This window comes from Danio rerio, chromosome 1, assembly GCF_052040795.2.
Source record: "Danio rerio strain M-AB ecotype USA chromosome 1, GRCz13ab, whole genome shotgun sequence".
Taxonomy (NCBI): Eukaryota; Metazoa; Chordata; class Actinopteri; order Cypriniformes; family Danionidae; genus Danio; species Danio rerio.
In genome coordinates, this window is record NC_141021.1 from 53,737,501 (window position 1) to 53,754,776 (window position 17,276).

General features: G+C 37.6%; 1 protein-coding gene across 6 annotated transcripts in view; it reads right to left on the reverse strand.

The window, feature by feature from the left end:
• Nucleotides 1-17,276, reverse strand: part of kif16ba (kinesin family member 16Ba) — a 42,619-nt gene that overhangs the window by 16,919 nt on the left and 8,424 nt on the right. For 3 of the 6 annotated variants that reach the window (XR_015477006.1, XM_087237739.1, XM_087237737.1), the window contains exons 10-20: nt 16,656-16,831; nt 15,807-15,872; nt 13,731-13,790; nt 13,320-13,439; nt 13,176-13,227; nt 12,948-13,085; nt 11,228-11,310; nt 10,560-10,648; nt 4,845-4,898; nt 2,648-2,849; nt 1,029-1,249 (exon numbers count right to left, since the gene is read on the reverse strand). Coding sequence is in view for 5 of the 6 variants with exons in the window: in XM_087237739.1 (XP_087093865.1) it covers nt 1,029-1,249; nt 2,648-2,849; nt 4,845-4,898; nt 10,560-10,648; nt 11,228-11,310; nt 12,948-13,085; nt 13,176-13,227; nt 13,320-13,439; nt 13,731-13,790; nt 15,807-15,872; nt 16,656-16,831 (1,261 nt within the window). In the remaining variant the exon portion in view is untranslated. Of the gene's footprint in view, nt 1-1,028; nt 1,250-2,647; nt 2,850-4,844; nt 4,899-5,267; nt 5,301-10,423; nt 10,487-10,559; nt 10,649-11,227; nt 11,311-12,947; nt 13,086-13,175; nt 13,228-13,319; nt 13,440-13,730; nt 13,791-15,806; nt 15,873-16,655; nt 16,832-17,276 lie in introns of all 6 variants that reach the window. The other 3 variants (XM_087237738.1, XM_087237736.1, XM_087237740.1) reach the window with 2 other exon arrangements.

Genomic DNA, 17,276 nt, shown 5'->3' on the forward strand with positions numbered 1-17,276 from the left:
ACACCCAGCTCTATCTCTCTGGCAAACCCTCTTCTTTTTTTCCACCTTCATCACTTACAGCTTGCTCAGGAGAAATTAAATCTTGGCTTTCTCTTAACTTTCTCAAATTAAATCATTTAAAAATTGGGGTTTTGCTTGTTGGTACCCAATCAAATCAACACAGCGAAATATCTGACAGCGTGTCACTGCATCCCTAAGGTCTAATAAAGCGACATAACTAAAGAAATCTCCACTTTGCTAAGCGAGAGCGCTTACTGAACAGCGCAGCATCGATGACGTAAGCGTGCCCAAGCCCGATTCTAATGTGAGTACGGACCATTGGGGGAGACAGGAGGGGGGACAAGTGTGCTTTGGCCCGGTTCGAGGCAACTGTGCATAGTGTGAGTATGCCCTAAGAGTCTGGGTGTCATCCTTGATAGCACCCTATCTTTTGATTCTCAGATCGATAACATCACCCGGTCTGCTTACTTCCACCTACGCAACATTAACTGTCTCCGCCCTTCTCTTACCCCTCACGCCACTGCTGTTCTCGTCCATAGCCTCGTCACATCTCGTTTACTTTACTGAAACTCCCCTCTCTATGGTCTCACTCATAAATACCTCTGAATCTTATAAATCTACCGTAATAATACATAATTATAATTCTGCACATATAGAAAAAAACGAAAAAGAATAAATATAATGCAACTATTTTCACAAATATTCTACGTTACATGTTAAAAACATGCTAAATTAAATGTTATTCAATTATTTATCTGATAAGAAAAATCTACACATAATATTAATACCTTAATTATTAATAATCTAACTTTTATAACTATGATTATTATTCATGTTGTTATGATTGGAACTATTATTGTAATTAAGTTTTTAAAATAACACTTCAATTCTTATTTTAATTGTATTGAAATGTCTGTAAGTTTGACCAAATTGCCTCACTCCAAAATGTAATATTAAGATAACTCGACACATCTCATATTCAGGTAATTACAAGTACATGACGTAGTCTTTTAGATTATGTTTTTGACCTGCGCTCCAGCTGGAGTTTGACGGCCTGCTCCTCTCTTTCTCTCTTGAGCCGCTCCAGCTCACGGAAGAGCTCGGTTTGCTCTGCTCGCTCTCGCTGAGCCTGAGTCTTTTCATCTTCCTCCAGATCCTCCTCTTCCTCCTCGTCTTTCTCTTTCTCCTCCAGCTCCTGCTTCAGCTGCTTCTGCTCCTCCTGCTCCTTCTGGTCTCGGTGCCTTTCCTCCTGAAAAAAAACAAACATCAGCAATAAAAGCTTCCCTTCAGGTCCAAAGATGGTTTTTAAAAAAAAAAAAAAAACATAGCTGTGTCCCAATTCGCATATTATCCATTTTTAATAGACTCAAAAATATAATTAGCATGTGCCAAGTCATAGTATGTGAAAATGAGGTCACCAATGTTACCCGGATCGTCTACTATTTCCGGTAATATTGCTCACAATTTTGAGCATTCGGCATGAAACGTAGAAGCAGTGGGCGGAGCTTAAAAGGCACTGATTTTACAGGGAGTGACATAGACGCACTGGGCAGAGCTAAATAAGCAGTGATGTAGAAGCACTGGGCGGAGCTAAACAGGCAGTGATGTAGAAGCACTGGGTGGAGCTAAACAGGCAGTGATGTAGAAGCACTGGGCGGAGCTAAACAAGCAGTGATGCAAAAGCAGTGGGTAGAGCCAAATAAGCAGTGATGTAGCAGCAGTGGGTAGAGCTAAACAACCATTGATGTTGAAGCAGTGGGCGGAGCTAAACAAGCACCGATGTAGAAGCAGTGGGTGGAGCTAAACAGGCAGTGATGTAGAAGCAGTGGGTGGAGCTAAACAGGCAGTGATGTAAAAGCAGTGGGTGCGGCTAAACAGAGTGATGTAGAAGCACTAGGCGGAGCTTAAAAGGCAGTGATGTAGAAGCAGTAGGCAGTGGGCAGAGTAAAGCAGGCAGAAAAGAAGCAGTTGGTGGAGCTAGACAAACAGTGATGTAGAAGCAATGGGTGGAGCTAAACAGGCAGTACCATAAAGGAAATGGGTGGAGCTAAACAGCAGTAATGTTGTAGCAGTGGGCGGAGCCAAATAAGCAGTGATGTAGAAGCAGTGGGCGGATTAAACAAGCAATGATGTAGAAGCAGTGGGCGGAGCTAAATAAGCAGTGATGTAGAAGCAGTGAGTGGAGCTAAACAAGCAGTCATGTAGAAGCAGTGGGTGGAGCTAAACTGGCACTGATGTAGATTTAGTGGATGGAGCTAAACACAGTGATGTTGAAGCAGTGGTTGGAGCTATACAGGCAGTGATGTAGCAGTGGGCAGACCTAAACAGGCAGTGATGTAGAAGCAGTAGGCGGAACTAAATAGGCAGTGATGTAGCAGTGGGCAGACCTAAACAAGCAGTGATGTAGAAGCAGTGGGCGAAGCTAAACAGGCACTGATGTAAATTAAGTGGGTGGAGCTAAACATGGTGTTGTTGAAGCAGTGGGTGGAGCTAAACAGGCAGTGATGAATCAGTGGGTAGAGCTAAACAAGCAATGATAAAGCAGTGGGACTTCACTGTAAGCTAGCAAGGGAGTTCTGAGTTCTAAGACTCGCAGGATAACTTCATTCAATGTCGTAGTACACAACTGCTTAAATTTTTTTCTGACCTGGAATCTCTGCTTCTCTGCGATCAGGTCTCGGAGGCGGCTCTCGATGTCCTGGCTGCGTCGGCGCAGACTCTCCTCCTGTCTGCGGATGCGCTGCTGCACCTGCTCCGACTCTTTCCTCTGGGACTCCACCTCCTGCTGCATGCGCTCCAGCTCCACCTTCTCACACTTCTGCTTCTCCTCCATCTCCTTGATCAGCCGCCTGCCACAGAGCCAAACCAGCAGAAAACAATAATGATGACAGGGCCGAGAATAAACCAGCGACAGGTGAAACTGAACACATGATAAGAGACATTTACTATAAGCCATAATTCTGCATGACTTTTTATCATTTGCAAAGGACATGTAGCATTTACATATTTAAATTTATAAATGAATATTTAGAAAGCAAAACAATTACCAATTATACTGTATAAATACAAACATATACACTGACTTTATTAGGTACACCTGTCCAACTGCTTGTTAATGCAAATTTCTAATCAGGTAATCACATGGCAGCAACTCCATGCTTTTAGGCATGTAGACATGGGCTGCGACAGAAACCGCCTACTACTCACTTCAGAATCTCGCCGGAAGTAGTAAGTCATCGGGTACTTCTCGCATACTGATTTTCAAATTCTATTAATTCGGACATACTACTCGGCTCGCATACTGATTTTAGTGTACAATATAGTAGTATGTGGCTTCAGACGCAGACATGGTCAAGATGATCTGCTGCAGCTCAAACAGAGCATCAGAACGGGGAAGAAAGGTGATTTAAGTGACTTTGAATGTAGCATGATTGTTGGTGCCAGACGTGGAATTTCAGAAACTGCTGATCTACTAGATTTTTCACGCACAACCAACTCTAGGGTTTACAGAGAATGGCCTGAAAAAGAGAAAATATCCAGTGAGTGGAAGTTCTGTGGGCGCAAATGCCTTGTTGATGCCAGATGCCAACAGTAACTCAGATAACCACTCGTTACAACCGAGGTCTGCAGAAGAGCATCTCTGAACACACAACACGTCTAACCTTGAGGCAGATGGGCTACAGCAGCAGAGGACCACACCAGGTGACACTCCTGTCAGCTAAGAACTGGAAACTGAGGCTACAATTCACACAGGCTCACTAAGATTGGAGAAACGTTGCCTGGTCTGATGAGTCTCGATTTCTGCTGCGATATTCGGATGGTAGGGTCAGAATTTGGCATCAACAACATAAAAGCTTGGATCCATCCTGTCTTGTATCAACGGTTCAGGCTGCTGGTGGTGGTGTAATGGTGTGGGGAATATTTTCTTGGCACACTTTGGGTCCATTAGTACCAATTGAGCATCATGTCAACATCAGAGCCTACCTGAGTATTGTTGTTGACCATGTCCATCCCTTTATGACACACACAGTGTGCCCATCTTCTGATGGCTACTTCCAGCAGGATAACACGCCACGTCATAAAGCAACAATCATCTCAGACTGCTTTCTTGAACATGACAATGAGTTCACTGTACTCAAATGGCCTCCACAGTCACAAGATCTCAATTCAATAGAGCACCTTTGGGATGTGGTGGAACGGGAGATTCACATTATGGATGTGCAGCCGACAAATCTGCAGCAACTGCGTGCTGCTATCATGTTAATATGGACCAAAATCTCTGAGGAATATTTCCAGTACCTTGTTGAATTCATGCATGAAAAATTAAGGCAGTTCTGAAGGCAAAAGGGGGTCCAACCCGGTACTAGTAAGGTGTACCTAATAAAGTGGCCAGTGAGTGTATACATTCTGTATACATAATAGATTATATATAATCATAATAAGCATTATTAAAGCATATAAACAACACACATACATATGTGAATAATTATGAATAATTTCAGGCTTGACCGTATACACGTTCAGTACGCACACATACACATATATAGTTTAGTGTTTGTATATTTATGCAGCTCCTACATATTAAAATAAAAACTAATAGAAAAACAATCTGCAGCTGCTATTTATATTACAGCTTTCACTATACTATTTTTATTACTGTGCAACTAAAATTCTAAACTCACTATTATTCACTTAACTTTGGAATTCATAAATATTATTGTAGTTTAGTTATGAATAATAATAATAAAGTAGCACGGCTTGCTTAGTGCATTTTGCTTTCATAGCATGATGCATGTAACAGAGGGCGGGGTTTCACAATGATGCGTTTCAGTCACATGACAAACCTTTTATTTTCCAGTTTTTCCAGTTCTTCTCTTTGCTGCCTTTCAAACTCCAGTCTGGAACATGAGACGTGATTAGTGTCTCGCACACACACAGACAAACACACACAAATAGGCAAACACGCGCATTGCGTAAACACACACAACAGTGCATGTGATGAGGGTCTCCATTACTATGAGCATCCAGCAGGTCACATTACATGCGCTGCAACTATAAGCACATGCTGCAAAAACAGAGAGATGCGCACGCGCACACACACACACACACATACACACAAACACACATTTAACTACAGTGAATGAAGTGCTTCTCACAGGCATGATGAAGGAGAAATGGAGAGAGAGAATCCACAAATACTGACTGATTACTATTACACAAAAACACAACAGTTAGCAAGAGGACACCAGTTGCGCTTTGCTTCTAACCTGAGAAAGATGGGACCCTTTTCAGTGAAGAGACTGTCATGAAGAAGTTCAGAGAGAGCAAATGTTACCAAATACTGCTGCTGTATAAACACAGACTCTCAGTCTGAATTACTCTTAGTTCAGGTTGATTAAATAAAATATTATTAACAATACTGACAGTGTTTTTAAATGTCATAAATAATAATAATAATAATATAAATATATAATAAACAATAAAAATAATATAACAAATAATTATAATAATAATAATAATATAAAAATACAAAAATAAATTATATGAATTAAACAACAATAATATATATATATATATATATATATATATATATATATATAATAAACAATAAAAATAATAAAAATAATTTATATAAAATACTACTACTAATAATAATAATAATTAAATAATATAAAATAAACAATAACAAAATAATAATAAATTAAATAATAAAAAACAATAAAAATGTATATAAAACAAACAATAAAATAATTTTAAAAATAATATAAAAATTATTAATAATAAAAATAATAACATAATCAATTAAATGAATAATAAAATAATAAATAATACAAAATAATAATAATAATAATAATAATAATAATAATAATAGATACATTAAGAAAAAAAAAAATAAAAATAAAGATAAATAATTAAATAAAGAAAAAAATAATTAAAATAGGAAATTCAATTAAATGAAATTTTACTTATGCCATGAAGTTGGTCATTTCTCAAGATCATGATTAGTAAACAGTCAAGGAGTTTTTTGCACATGCAAAATCATAATCATCTAAACATCAGCAGCAAAACCATCATTAAACTCGTTTTTACTGTGCATCCTTCCATAAAATGATAAATTGCAAACAGCCAACATGCATTTAGCTGTTAATTAGGAATGCATTAATATGAAAACAACGCATTTTGTATTATAAATCTGTGCGGTTCAGTGTTGTCATTAACTTTCAGTGTTATGGTCATTAACGTTAACATTAACTTAATATTAAAAACTACACAATTGCAAAAAAATATTGCATTGCTAAAATCATTTATGAATTAGCAATATAAAAAAAAACTTAAATTCAAATCTTTTGTAAGGTTATAAATGTTAATAAAATATTAATTTCTTTAAAAAACAATGAACTACTCAATACAAAATACTAAAGCCAAACCTCTGAAAAGTAAAGTAAATAAAAAGTTGCAAATCACCCCATTCACAGCTGAACTGACTAATCTGCTGGTGGTCATTCATTTAAAATATAAGAGAAAACACCTAAAGGCCAGATTTACTAAATAAAGCCTGTGTCTCAGTGCATATGGGAGTGGAAAGTTGGTTGAAAAAAGCAGATTTGCGCTGGCATAAGCAGTTAGTAAATCTGGCCCAGCATACATTCGTCATCTTAAAGTCAAATGCTGACTAACATATTATGCATCTCCTATTGGCTGTTTTTGGGATCAATGGGTCAATCTGGCAAGCAGAGGTTAGAAGTAGGACAGGTTTACACGACAATGATGTACTAAAAACAGAAAAGGTTTTTGAAGGGTTTTGCATATTATCTTCATTTAAATGGATCTGAAAAAATGACTAAAAACAGTGTATTTTGCATTTCGGGCCAGCAGGTGGCGATATGACGTCATAAAGCACACATGCAGTCCTGTAGTCCAACAGTTTTGTTTTGGTTGTCAGCTACTCGCACATGCCTATTGACCTTATTCTTGTTGTATGAGCGGGTGCAGACATTGGAATCTTTTTGGCTGGAGACTTCCAGTCTCATTCACTTTTATTGATGTTAAGACGTTAAAAACAGCTCGTTAAGCTTCTTGATGTTGCAAACGGACATTTTCTTATTATATTATTTTACTATTTATATATAGTCATGAACACACTTGTTTATAGAGCGAGTAGTTTGACTGTTTTCTAAATAAATAAATGGTTGAATGTTAAATATTCCTAGTAATTTCTCCCATTGGAAACTGAATAGAAAGACTGAACATATATTACACATGTGCTTCACATCACCAATTTCGCATATTTACATTTTTGTAGTTGTCAATAACGGTAGCACTGGCACCTTTGCGTTCGTGTACAACCAAATTGCATTAACTATTTACTTACACTTCTGACCAATTTCTTTGGTCAAATCAAATTAAACATTTAGTTACATTTTCTGTTTTAATGATAAGCTGTGGGCAAAAGGTCATACAGGCAGTCACAATGACAATTAAAGGGTTAAAAATAGAGTAGCTTTTAGATGAAAAACAGTGTCGTGTAAACATCCACTCATGCCTCGTTTCCACACATTAGTACAGTACAGTAAAATTCAGTACAGTTAACCTGATCAGGCTCGTGTTTGTGGAAATGTGGAAATGAAGCAGTCAGTAAAGTTTATAGTATTTTGTAAATTGATTTCCACATAGATTTATACAACAGTTCTGTCTGGTTCTCGAATCTGATTGGCTGATAGCCGTGATATATTTGAGTAATATCAGCACCCGTACAGCCTCTTTACCCTTTGTGTATTACTCCGCCCACATACAGCCAGCAACAAGCAGAGACACTACAGTTTTGTTGTAAGACAACAAAATATACTTTTGAGGCTTTTTTAGTCAAGAATGTAGTTGTTTAGATTGCAACTATGCAGTTTATTTGTAAGAATAGTGCCTATTTTAAAATATTTACAATTTCTAAGAGAGCTCGTTGACGGCCATTAGCCTGCCATAGTATAGACCATGGCCGCTCAACCCTGTTCCTGGAGATCTACCTTCCTGCAAAGCTCAGCTCCCACCCTGATCAAACACACCTGAACCAATTAATTAGAACCTGAACAGCACTTAATAATTACAAGCAGGTGTGTTTGAAATGGGTAGCAACTGAAATCTGCAGGAAGGTCGATCTCCAGGAACAGGGTTGAGCACCCCTGGTGTAGATCAAAGATGGTTGATGTTTTCTATCCACAAGATGGGAACAGAACCGCATAATAAGCCCTTACGCTTAGAAGCTTATAACAGTCTGATTTCTAACTATAGCAGATCAAATCATTATTAAACTGGTAAGCATACCTGCCAACCCATTTTTCCTGGGAGTATATCGTGTTTTTAGACCAATCTCCTGCAACCATCACGTTTTTTATTTCTTCTGGAAAACTCCCGTATTGTCACCCACCCCCCTCTTTGGTACAGTCTGCAAACACCCCCGGGTTCCCAATGTTGGTACAGTACCCAATCGAAGCAGCCGCCCAAAACCCGCTGCATCCTATCCCGGTTCTCAACAGTGTTATTCACTATTAAGAGACCTCACCCCCGAACAACCCCTCCTGCCGGTCTCTCGGGTTTTCAGAGACATGTTGGCAGGTAAGATGATCTCTCTCTTTTGTACGTTGTAGTGCTGTATTTATACCGATTTGCTCGCATATCAAGAATGTGTGTTGTGTTGGCAGAATAAAGAAGCAAAGACTGCACGTGTTTAGCGTTTTTCCTTATCGCAAGCACAACAGCAGTCTGGTAGTGATTGCGTTGCTTTTTTTGGGGTTAATTGTTGTGATACCCCAATTGCAACAGAGAAAAATACTGTAGACTGTAATAGACTGTAGGGATATACCTCTGTAGACTGATGGCATTGTCACATTCAGCCTTATAATCCTAAAATGTGAGCAAAATCAGCTGTTTTGTCTTCACTTTAGACATTACTCTATAGAGAGTCATTCAAACAATAGCTCTAAAGTTTGATGTCAGCTGCAGATGCGAATGAATAGCGGAAGAAAGTAGTTCCTAATAAAAAGGGGTTTTTAGACTCTCCGTGTTTGATTTTCTTATTTATATACAGGATTGTGCCGTCGAACTGTTGTATAAACGCAATATCACATGAGTAGCAGTGAGATATGGCTGTATATCAGCACTGGTGGGACTTACAGAAAATAGATTCTGATACTGTCAAACATTACATTGTGTTAACTGTTCAAATAAATCTTCACTGTGAAGTACTGAATTGAAATTGACGTTATTTTAATATAGTGAACTGAAGTGGGCCAGTCTAAAGTTTATACTTCTGCGTCAAACGCCAGCGTATGCTACGGCGTTGACGCATAGCCCTTCACCTTCGCAGTGGCCTTTGCTGATGTGGACCTCTCAAAAAATGTAACTACACGTCGCAACGACGCGTAGCGCAAGCTCTGTCATTGGTCGGCTTGGTAGCGCTAACGAGTCTGGGCGGGATCAAGAGCCGCGCGAATGGCGCAAACCCAATGTAGCGATTGTTTACAAGTGTGGAGTTCCGTGAAGGAGCTCCAGATGGAGAGTTTTGTTTTGTGTTTACCTCATAGTTAAAGTTGTTGCACGTCCGCCGTTTCCTGCCTCAAAATGAGCGAGTTTGAGCCACTTGTACATCCAGGAAGTGTTCAGGAAAAGCAAAACAGCAGAGAAGAAACTCGACACAGAGGAACATTTACACCTCACTGCCCACTAGCGTTTCAGAAGTGTTAATGCAGACCAACAGAGACCGCGCGCAGAAGTATAAATGCACAGCTATGTGCATTGCATGCGCCGTGGGTTACGCCGGTCACTTGACGCAGAACTATAAACCAGGCTTAAGGCTTGAAACTCTAGGGCTAAAAAGGAGTCCCATTCCAGCCCTGCGAAAGACTGTTTTAATATAAATATAGTTTTGTTCAAAGTTTTATTGAGATGCATTGTTGGAAATTGAATGTGTGTTGATCGACTGGGTAGCTTTACATAAACAAGGGAAAATTAAAATCTGTTTAAAATGATTTAAAACCTACAAGACAATATTTCAGTGAATTTAAGATTTTTTAAAGACCAAAATGTTATACATTTTTTTTAATTTAAGACATTAAGACTTTTTCAAACCCTGTGGATACCCTCTGTTCCCTCAGGTGAACGGATACAGTGGAAATAATGGACAGAGCACAGAGACTGGACAGCCTAATTTAACTCAATTGGTTTGGTGAGCCATTTCGAACTCCCAAATTGAACATTGTTTTGTCAGTTCTATTTTATTTCATTTGAAGTATAACAGGCTTGTACAGTACCGTTTGCTATTTTAATACTTCTGAGAGTAGAAATGGAAATAGACCTGTACTGTACTGCTCAGTGAAAACGAGCCATTAGCATTCCCTGCGAGCTGTTTTAATGCACTTTGCATTAGCAGTACCAGCGATGCTGCCGGAGAGCATGAAGAGCGAGGAGGATGGAGAGAGGAGGGAAGAGGAGGCTCCTGGGAGGAAGAGAGGGAGGAACTGAGGAAGTAGATGCCACTCGCTCGGTCATACACACACACAGCGGCTTACCCAGGGTTATAGAGCATGACGGTGGAGAGGTTTTCACAGGATTTAGACAGATCAGACATGGATAAGCTCAGGCTGGTGAGAAGGCCACTCTGAGGAGAAACACAGAGCAGACATTGAAGGGACAGTTCACTCAAATACGAAGATTTACTCTCTAATTCTTTTTTTTTTTCTGTTCAACACAAATGAAGCTGTTTTGAAGAATGCTGAACAAAATCTGTTACCACTGACTTCCATAGTAGAAAAAAACAAATACTATGGAAGTGGATGCTCACAGGTTTGCAGCTCTCTTCAAAATATCTTCTTTTGTGTTCAATAGAACAATACAGAAAATCGATTTTAATCATTTAAAGGGAGTAAATGATGACAGAATTTCTACTTTTGGGTGAACTATTTAACCCTTAATCAGGAAAAGAACCATATATGGTAATGGTATAAATTGAGGTCTTATGAAAATGATCAATTGTTCTGTGATAGAAATGGAACATTATTTCAATCCAGCCTCTGCAAACAGAACGTTCATGATGGTCTGAAATGTGAGCTTCCACTTGCATAATCTTTTTATTAACATTCTACTGAACTTAATGTTGCCTTTTGGATGTTCTGACAGGCGAGTGAATACATGTTAAAAACAAGTGTTGGGGGGGTGAACTGTATGAAGCTTCTCTCACCTTTCTCTTTTCTCGTAGTTTAGCTGCTTCTTTAGGATGGTTAAATCTGAACATATTGGTTCTGCCGAGGAGAATGACCGCGCCTGAGTAACACAAACACAGCACAAATTAACCTACTGTTTAGGGCAAAGATGTTACTTGAAAAAACTGTTACAATTTCATGCACTGGACAATTTTTCTGTTTTGGATTTTTGGCTTGTTTTTTTAAAAAACTACAAGAAATAAAAACAACATTACACAATATCTTTTTGCATCTGTAAATTAAAAGTGTGTATATACATACATACTGTACATATACATTCATTCATTCATTCATTCATTCATTTTCTTTTCGGCCAAAGCGGAATGAACTACCAACTTCTCCAGCACATGTTTTACACATTGGATGCCCTTCCAGCTACAACCCATCACTAGGAAATGTACATATACATAAATATTTTCAGAGCCAGAAATCTCCTCTTTAGAGGCTATAATATAGTTTAACAGTTTTTTTTTCTATTTAAAAGGTTTTTACAGAGAGATTTGTTTGTGTATCTTTCAGTTTTTCATTTTAAAGGTGCTGTATGTAAGTTTTTGACCATTCTAAAGCATAAAAATACCATAATATGTTCAATTTTTGCTTTTCTGAAAAACAATGCGAAAGTCAGATATTCTGCTTTGAAAATGTGAGTTACGCGATGGTGCATGTCTCTGTTTTGGTAATTTAACCCGCCCAATGGCAGTTTTTTTTTTTTTTGGCAATTATTTTTCATCACCCTGGGTTGCCTTGGTGGAAAACTGTGTGTTTTATTTATTCAGTCAGTCTCATAGAGCCGCCCTAAAATGAGACGCAGCTTTAGAGTTCCACGAGGTGGTAACTAATTAGCAAATAATATAAATATTTCAAAATAAATAATAAATAAATGAATAAATAATAATAATAATGACAATAATAATAATTATTATTATTATAAAAATAATAAATAATATAAATATTACAAACATAAACATTAGGTGAACAGGTTACACTGTAATCCCGTGTCCTAACAAGCTACGTGACAAGATTTACAGCGATAAGCAATTTGGCTGTTTGCACCAGACGAAACAAGACAGAACTTTAAATACAGACATTCAGAAGCAAAAAATACATTTTTAACATTATTAAATGTAGATGCTGAATCTCTGATATGTGTTGGCTTGCACTGAGAGTCACAGCTCTAAAGTTAAATTTCAAACGATTTATTTTATTTTCAGGACCTGAGGTGAACTATCTGCTGCTGCTTTCAGTAGTATGGCAATACATGTCATGTGAAATGGCATTCAAACTCACATTATTAGCATTTAACACTGAATAAAGCACATGAGGTGTACCTGAGGTGATCATTGTAAGTTTTCTGTTGATCAACTGCAAGAAATAGAAGCCATTTCTAAAATATAAATTTCAAGTGTTAATTAGGACAAAAACTCCTTTTATTATGGAGAATATTCCTTTTATCGTGTGTCATTGCTTTTATTTAAACCACTGTTTGAATCAGCCTTTAGGCTAGATCGTTAGGCACACTCCTTGGTGTCGTCAATCTGGCAACCTGCGCTTGCATGTATTTTGAACCAGCAGTACAATACCAAGTTCAACCATCGGGTGTCAAAATTACATACTGCACCTTTAAATTGTAAGGACATGTATGTGTATGTGTATGTGTGTGTGTGTGTGTATATGTGTGTGTGTGTGTGTGTGTGTGACCTTGGTTAAGCTGGCAAGGCTCAGTGATCTGAACTCCATTGACTGAACACTGAGCGTCATTCAGAGGAATGAGAGTGACCGTCCCGTTCTGGCTCTCTATCAAACAGTGCTCACTCTCCAGACCCAGACCATGAAGAACTGCAAGGAAAGATAGAGAACATGAACAATAACAATTGACAATAAATAAATAGATTAACAATTAGCCAATAAATAAACTGTTGGACTCACTGATGTCCTGTTCAGTAGTGGCATCATCGCGGCCAACATACGTCCTTCCCTCCTGTAAACACACACAAACCATAAACAATTCGGCATAAATCAAATGACAAAGCATCAGCAGGACTGTTATTAACGCAGGCAGACATTCACTACCTTTAAATGATAGAGGATGATGCCGGTGCTGAGCAGATCGTCATCAATGCCGATGAGATGAGGAAGCTCTGAGTCCAGGATCACACCGATTCCCTCCTTCCTCAGAGCCAGAGTTTCCTCCTGTCGAAACAAAATCCTCACCCAATTAAAGTCTGGTTCAGTGATTGAGGAGATTAAACAAAAATGGGTTCACACCAAATGCTGATTCAGATGGCTGATTCACACATAGTCATTGCAGAGGCACGAATAGAGGCAAGTGACAATTACAGTGAACGTGCAAAATTCCAAGTCCAAACAATTAAACTCAAGTAAATAATAATTAGGGTGAGGAGAAAAAAACATCCCGCGGGTAAACTAGAGCAAGTTACGAGGTGCTTCGCGTTTGGTGTAAGCATAAGAGCTGAGACAAACCTTTAGGATGTTCTGTGTTTCGTTCCATTTATTCGTCCATTCTTTGGTCAACTCCAGCACCTGCGATAGAAAGACACGCATAAGCACAACACTGGGTTTACTGGACAGGGCATCACACTCTTTTTTTTTCCCCCATGCAGAAAGATGAACATTTTACCACATTAAATGAAAGAAAGACCGGTTTGAATGATAATTAAATTTATTTGACTTCTAGAGGGTTCCAACTCATTTTTCAAAGTCAAATTTAAGCACTCTTCAAACACTTTCCAGGTGCAATTTCAAACATTTTCAGCACATTACAAGTGTGGCAAATTAAATATTTACATGCATATACATACATCATACTACATTACATCTGATGCTATTTGTTATAGTATTTGTAGTATAGTATAGTATAGTATAGTATAGTATAGTATACAGTGCACCTGGAAAGAAAACTCATAGCGCTTCACTTTTTCCACATTTTTATGCTACAGCCTTAATCCAATACCTCACAATACCTCATAATGACAATGTGAAAGAAGATTTTTTGACTGATTTGCAAATTTATTAAAAATAAAAAACCTGAAAAATCACATGTACATCAGTATTCACAGCCTTTGCTCAATACTTTGTTGATGCACCACAATTACAGCCTCAAGTCTTTTTGAATATGATGTCACAAGCTTGGCACACCTGTCTTTAGGAAGTTTTGTCCATTCCTCTTTGCAGTACCTCTCAAGCTCTATCAGGTTGTATGGGAAGCGACAGTGTACAGCCATTTTCAGATCTCTCCAGAGAGGTTCAAAAGGATTTAGGTCTGGACTCTGGCTGGGCCACTCAAGGACATTCCTCGAGTTGTTGTGAAGACACTCTATTGATATTTGGCGGTGTGCTTTGGGTCATTGTCCTGCTGGAAGATGAACCGTCGCCCCAGTCTGAGGTCAAGAACACTCTGAAGCAGGTTTTGTCTCAGAGGTCTACAGACAATTCCCTTGTTTTTAAGCTTGGTTTGTGCTTTCACATGCACTGTCAACCCTGGGACCTTATATAGGCAGGTGTATGCCGTTTCAAATCATGTCCAATCAACTGAATTTACCACAGGTGAGCTACAATGAAGCTGCTGAAAGAATGATCAGTGGAAACAGAATGTACCTGAGCTCAATTTAGAGCTTCATGGCAAAGGTTGTGATTATTTATATATATGTGATTTTTCAGGTTTTTATTTTTAATAAATTTGCAGCAATTTCAAAAAATCTTTTTTTCACATTGTCATTATGCGGTATTGTGTGTAGAATTTTGAGGACATAAATTAATTAAATTAATTTTGCAATAAGGCTGTAACATAAATAAATGTGGAAAAAGTGAAGCGAAATGAATACTTTACGCATGCACTGTAGTATAGCAGAGTATAGTATTCTAAGGGAACATTTGATGGCACTTTTGCACCAAGCCCAACATAGAACTACTCTCATTACTCTCTTAAATGAAATTTACGCATACTTTAAATGGAAAAAAAAAAAAAAAAAAAAAAAAGACAGATAGATCACGCTCCATGCCCAGAGTATTCACTGTATGCAAAAGCAAAAATATTTATATTATTTTATATTATTATTATAATAATTATTATTATTATATACTAAATTGTTCATCAATATTACATATTTAATTAAAATTATAAAAAGCAAACACATTTATAAGCACTTAATCCAAAATCTAAGCACCTTTCAAACCTTGAAAATGCTAGATCAAAATTCAAGCATTTTTAAAGATTTCCAGCACCCGTACGAACACTGCTTCTTAAATATCTTTAAAAAAACAATACAGTTTATGTTTCACACACATCGATGCTGATGTGAATGAAATGCTAAAACTGTGGAGTCCTGCAGCGCTGATGATAATACCATTCAGTTTCGAGAGCAGAAAAGTTCACACTGCGTTTATTACTCAAACACTGAACCTGCTGTACAGCACATGATGAGCTTCAGTGGATGAACATCAGCAGATTTAATAACAGTGTGACTGTATCTGCTCAGAGCGAAAAGCAGTGATCATGAAGGAGTGTGTGTTTTATGCGTGTTTGTGTGTGTGTAGTACCCGGGCTTCGTTATGGTGCAGTTCCTCCTCCATACTCAATGCTGTGGGTGAATCCAGCAGTGCTATCTGAAAAATCACACACAATACCATAGTGAAAAAAAAGTATTAAAGCAGCAACACTTTCCAAAGAGGATTCATTAGATAATATACAATTAATGTACTTAGAATGTAGAGTACATTACAGTGTTCATCTTTGATAACGTTAATGAAATGTGCGCTTTGAAACGTGCATTGTTTTATTCGACGTTTGACGTAATCTCAACTGAAGCATGACGAGAGGGCGGGGCATAAAGTAGCTCCTTCCCTTTAAAAACAGCCAATAGATTTGTTTCTATCACAGGTCTGCCAGTAAGTGTGGTTGAGCTTAAGCGAATCAAATGAAATGGGGCGGGGCACGTCAGATACTAGAGAGCATTTGATTGGTAGAAAAATTTGATGACAAACTAAAGTATGAGGTGATGATAAACTGCAAGCTTTAGGTGTTTATATCAGGTTTATGTCTTCTAAACGTGAGTTTTGTCACTGTTTTGGAGCACACTAGCTAGTACATATCCTAAAACTAACATACAAACATCTAAATTTTAATTATTACGGGACCTCCAATGATAATAAAGTTGACTAGTGTTAACTCACAGTGCATTAGCTAATGTTAACAAGCATGGATTTGGATTTTAATAATGCATTAGTAAATGTTGTACTATGATTAATAAATACCATATAAAATGATTCATTATGAATTCATGTAAGTAAATAAATGAACTAACATTACTTTAATGTAAACTGACACTGAAACAAACTACGATTATATTAAAAAATTCCAATACAAAAGCTTAGATAATGTGTTGAGACCTGGTTTCCCTGAGCGAGCAGTGCTTTCAGGCGTGCGATCTCGGCCCGCAGCTCTCGGATGAGGCGAACGTTGGAGTCCTCATTAATGGTGGGCTTGTTGATGATGTTTTTGGCACGGTTAGCATAGCGCAGTGTGCTTAAGGTCTCGCCGTAGTTGACGTCAGCAGGTGAAATAGCTGGACAGATTATTTTAAACACACAATACGATCACATACACATGATAGAAATCAAAAACCTTTATAATACTGTATACTTCATATTCAAACCTTAATCAAAGTTGTCCTAAAATTACTCAACAACACTCACTCTTCTTCTGTATATACCTTATTGAAGAGTGATTACTGAAACTGATACTGAGACAGACTAAGATTATATTAAATGCTGCACTATGATTTATAACTACCATATACAATTATTAATTATTAATTAAAGCAAGTATATGAATGAACTAGCATTAACTAACATTAATTTTAATGAAATGTTTGACCATTAAAACTGAGACTGTGACAAACTACGACTATATAAAACAAATACAAAATAAAAGCTTCTGTTGTATTCAAAATGGACTTTTTCAATATTTACTCAGTATGCATAAAATGTTAACTTTATATTGCTATATTT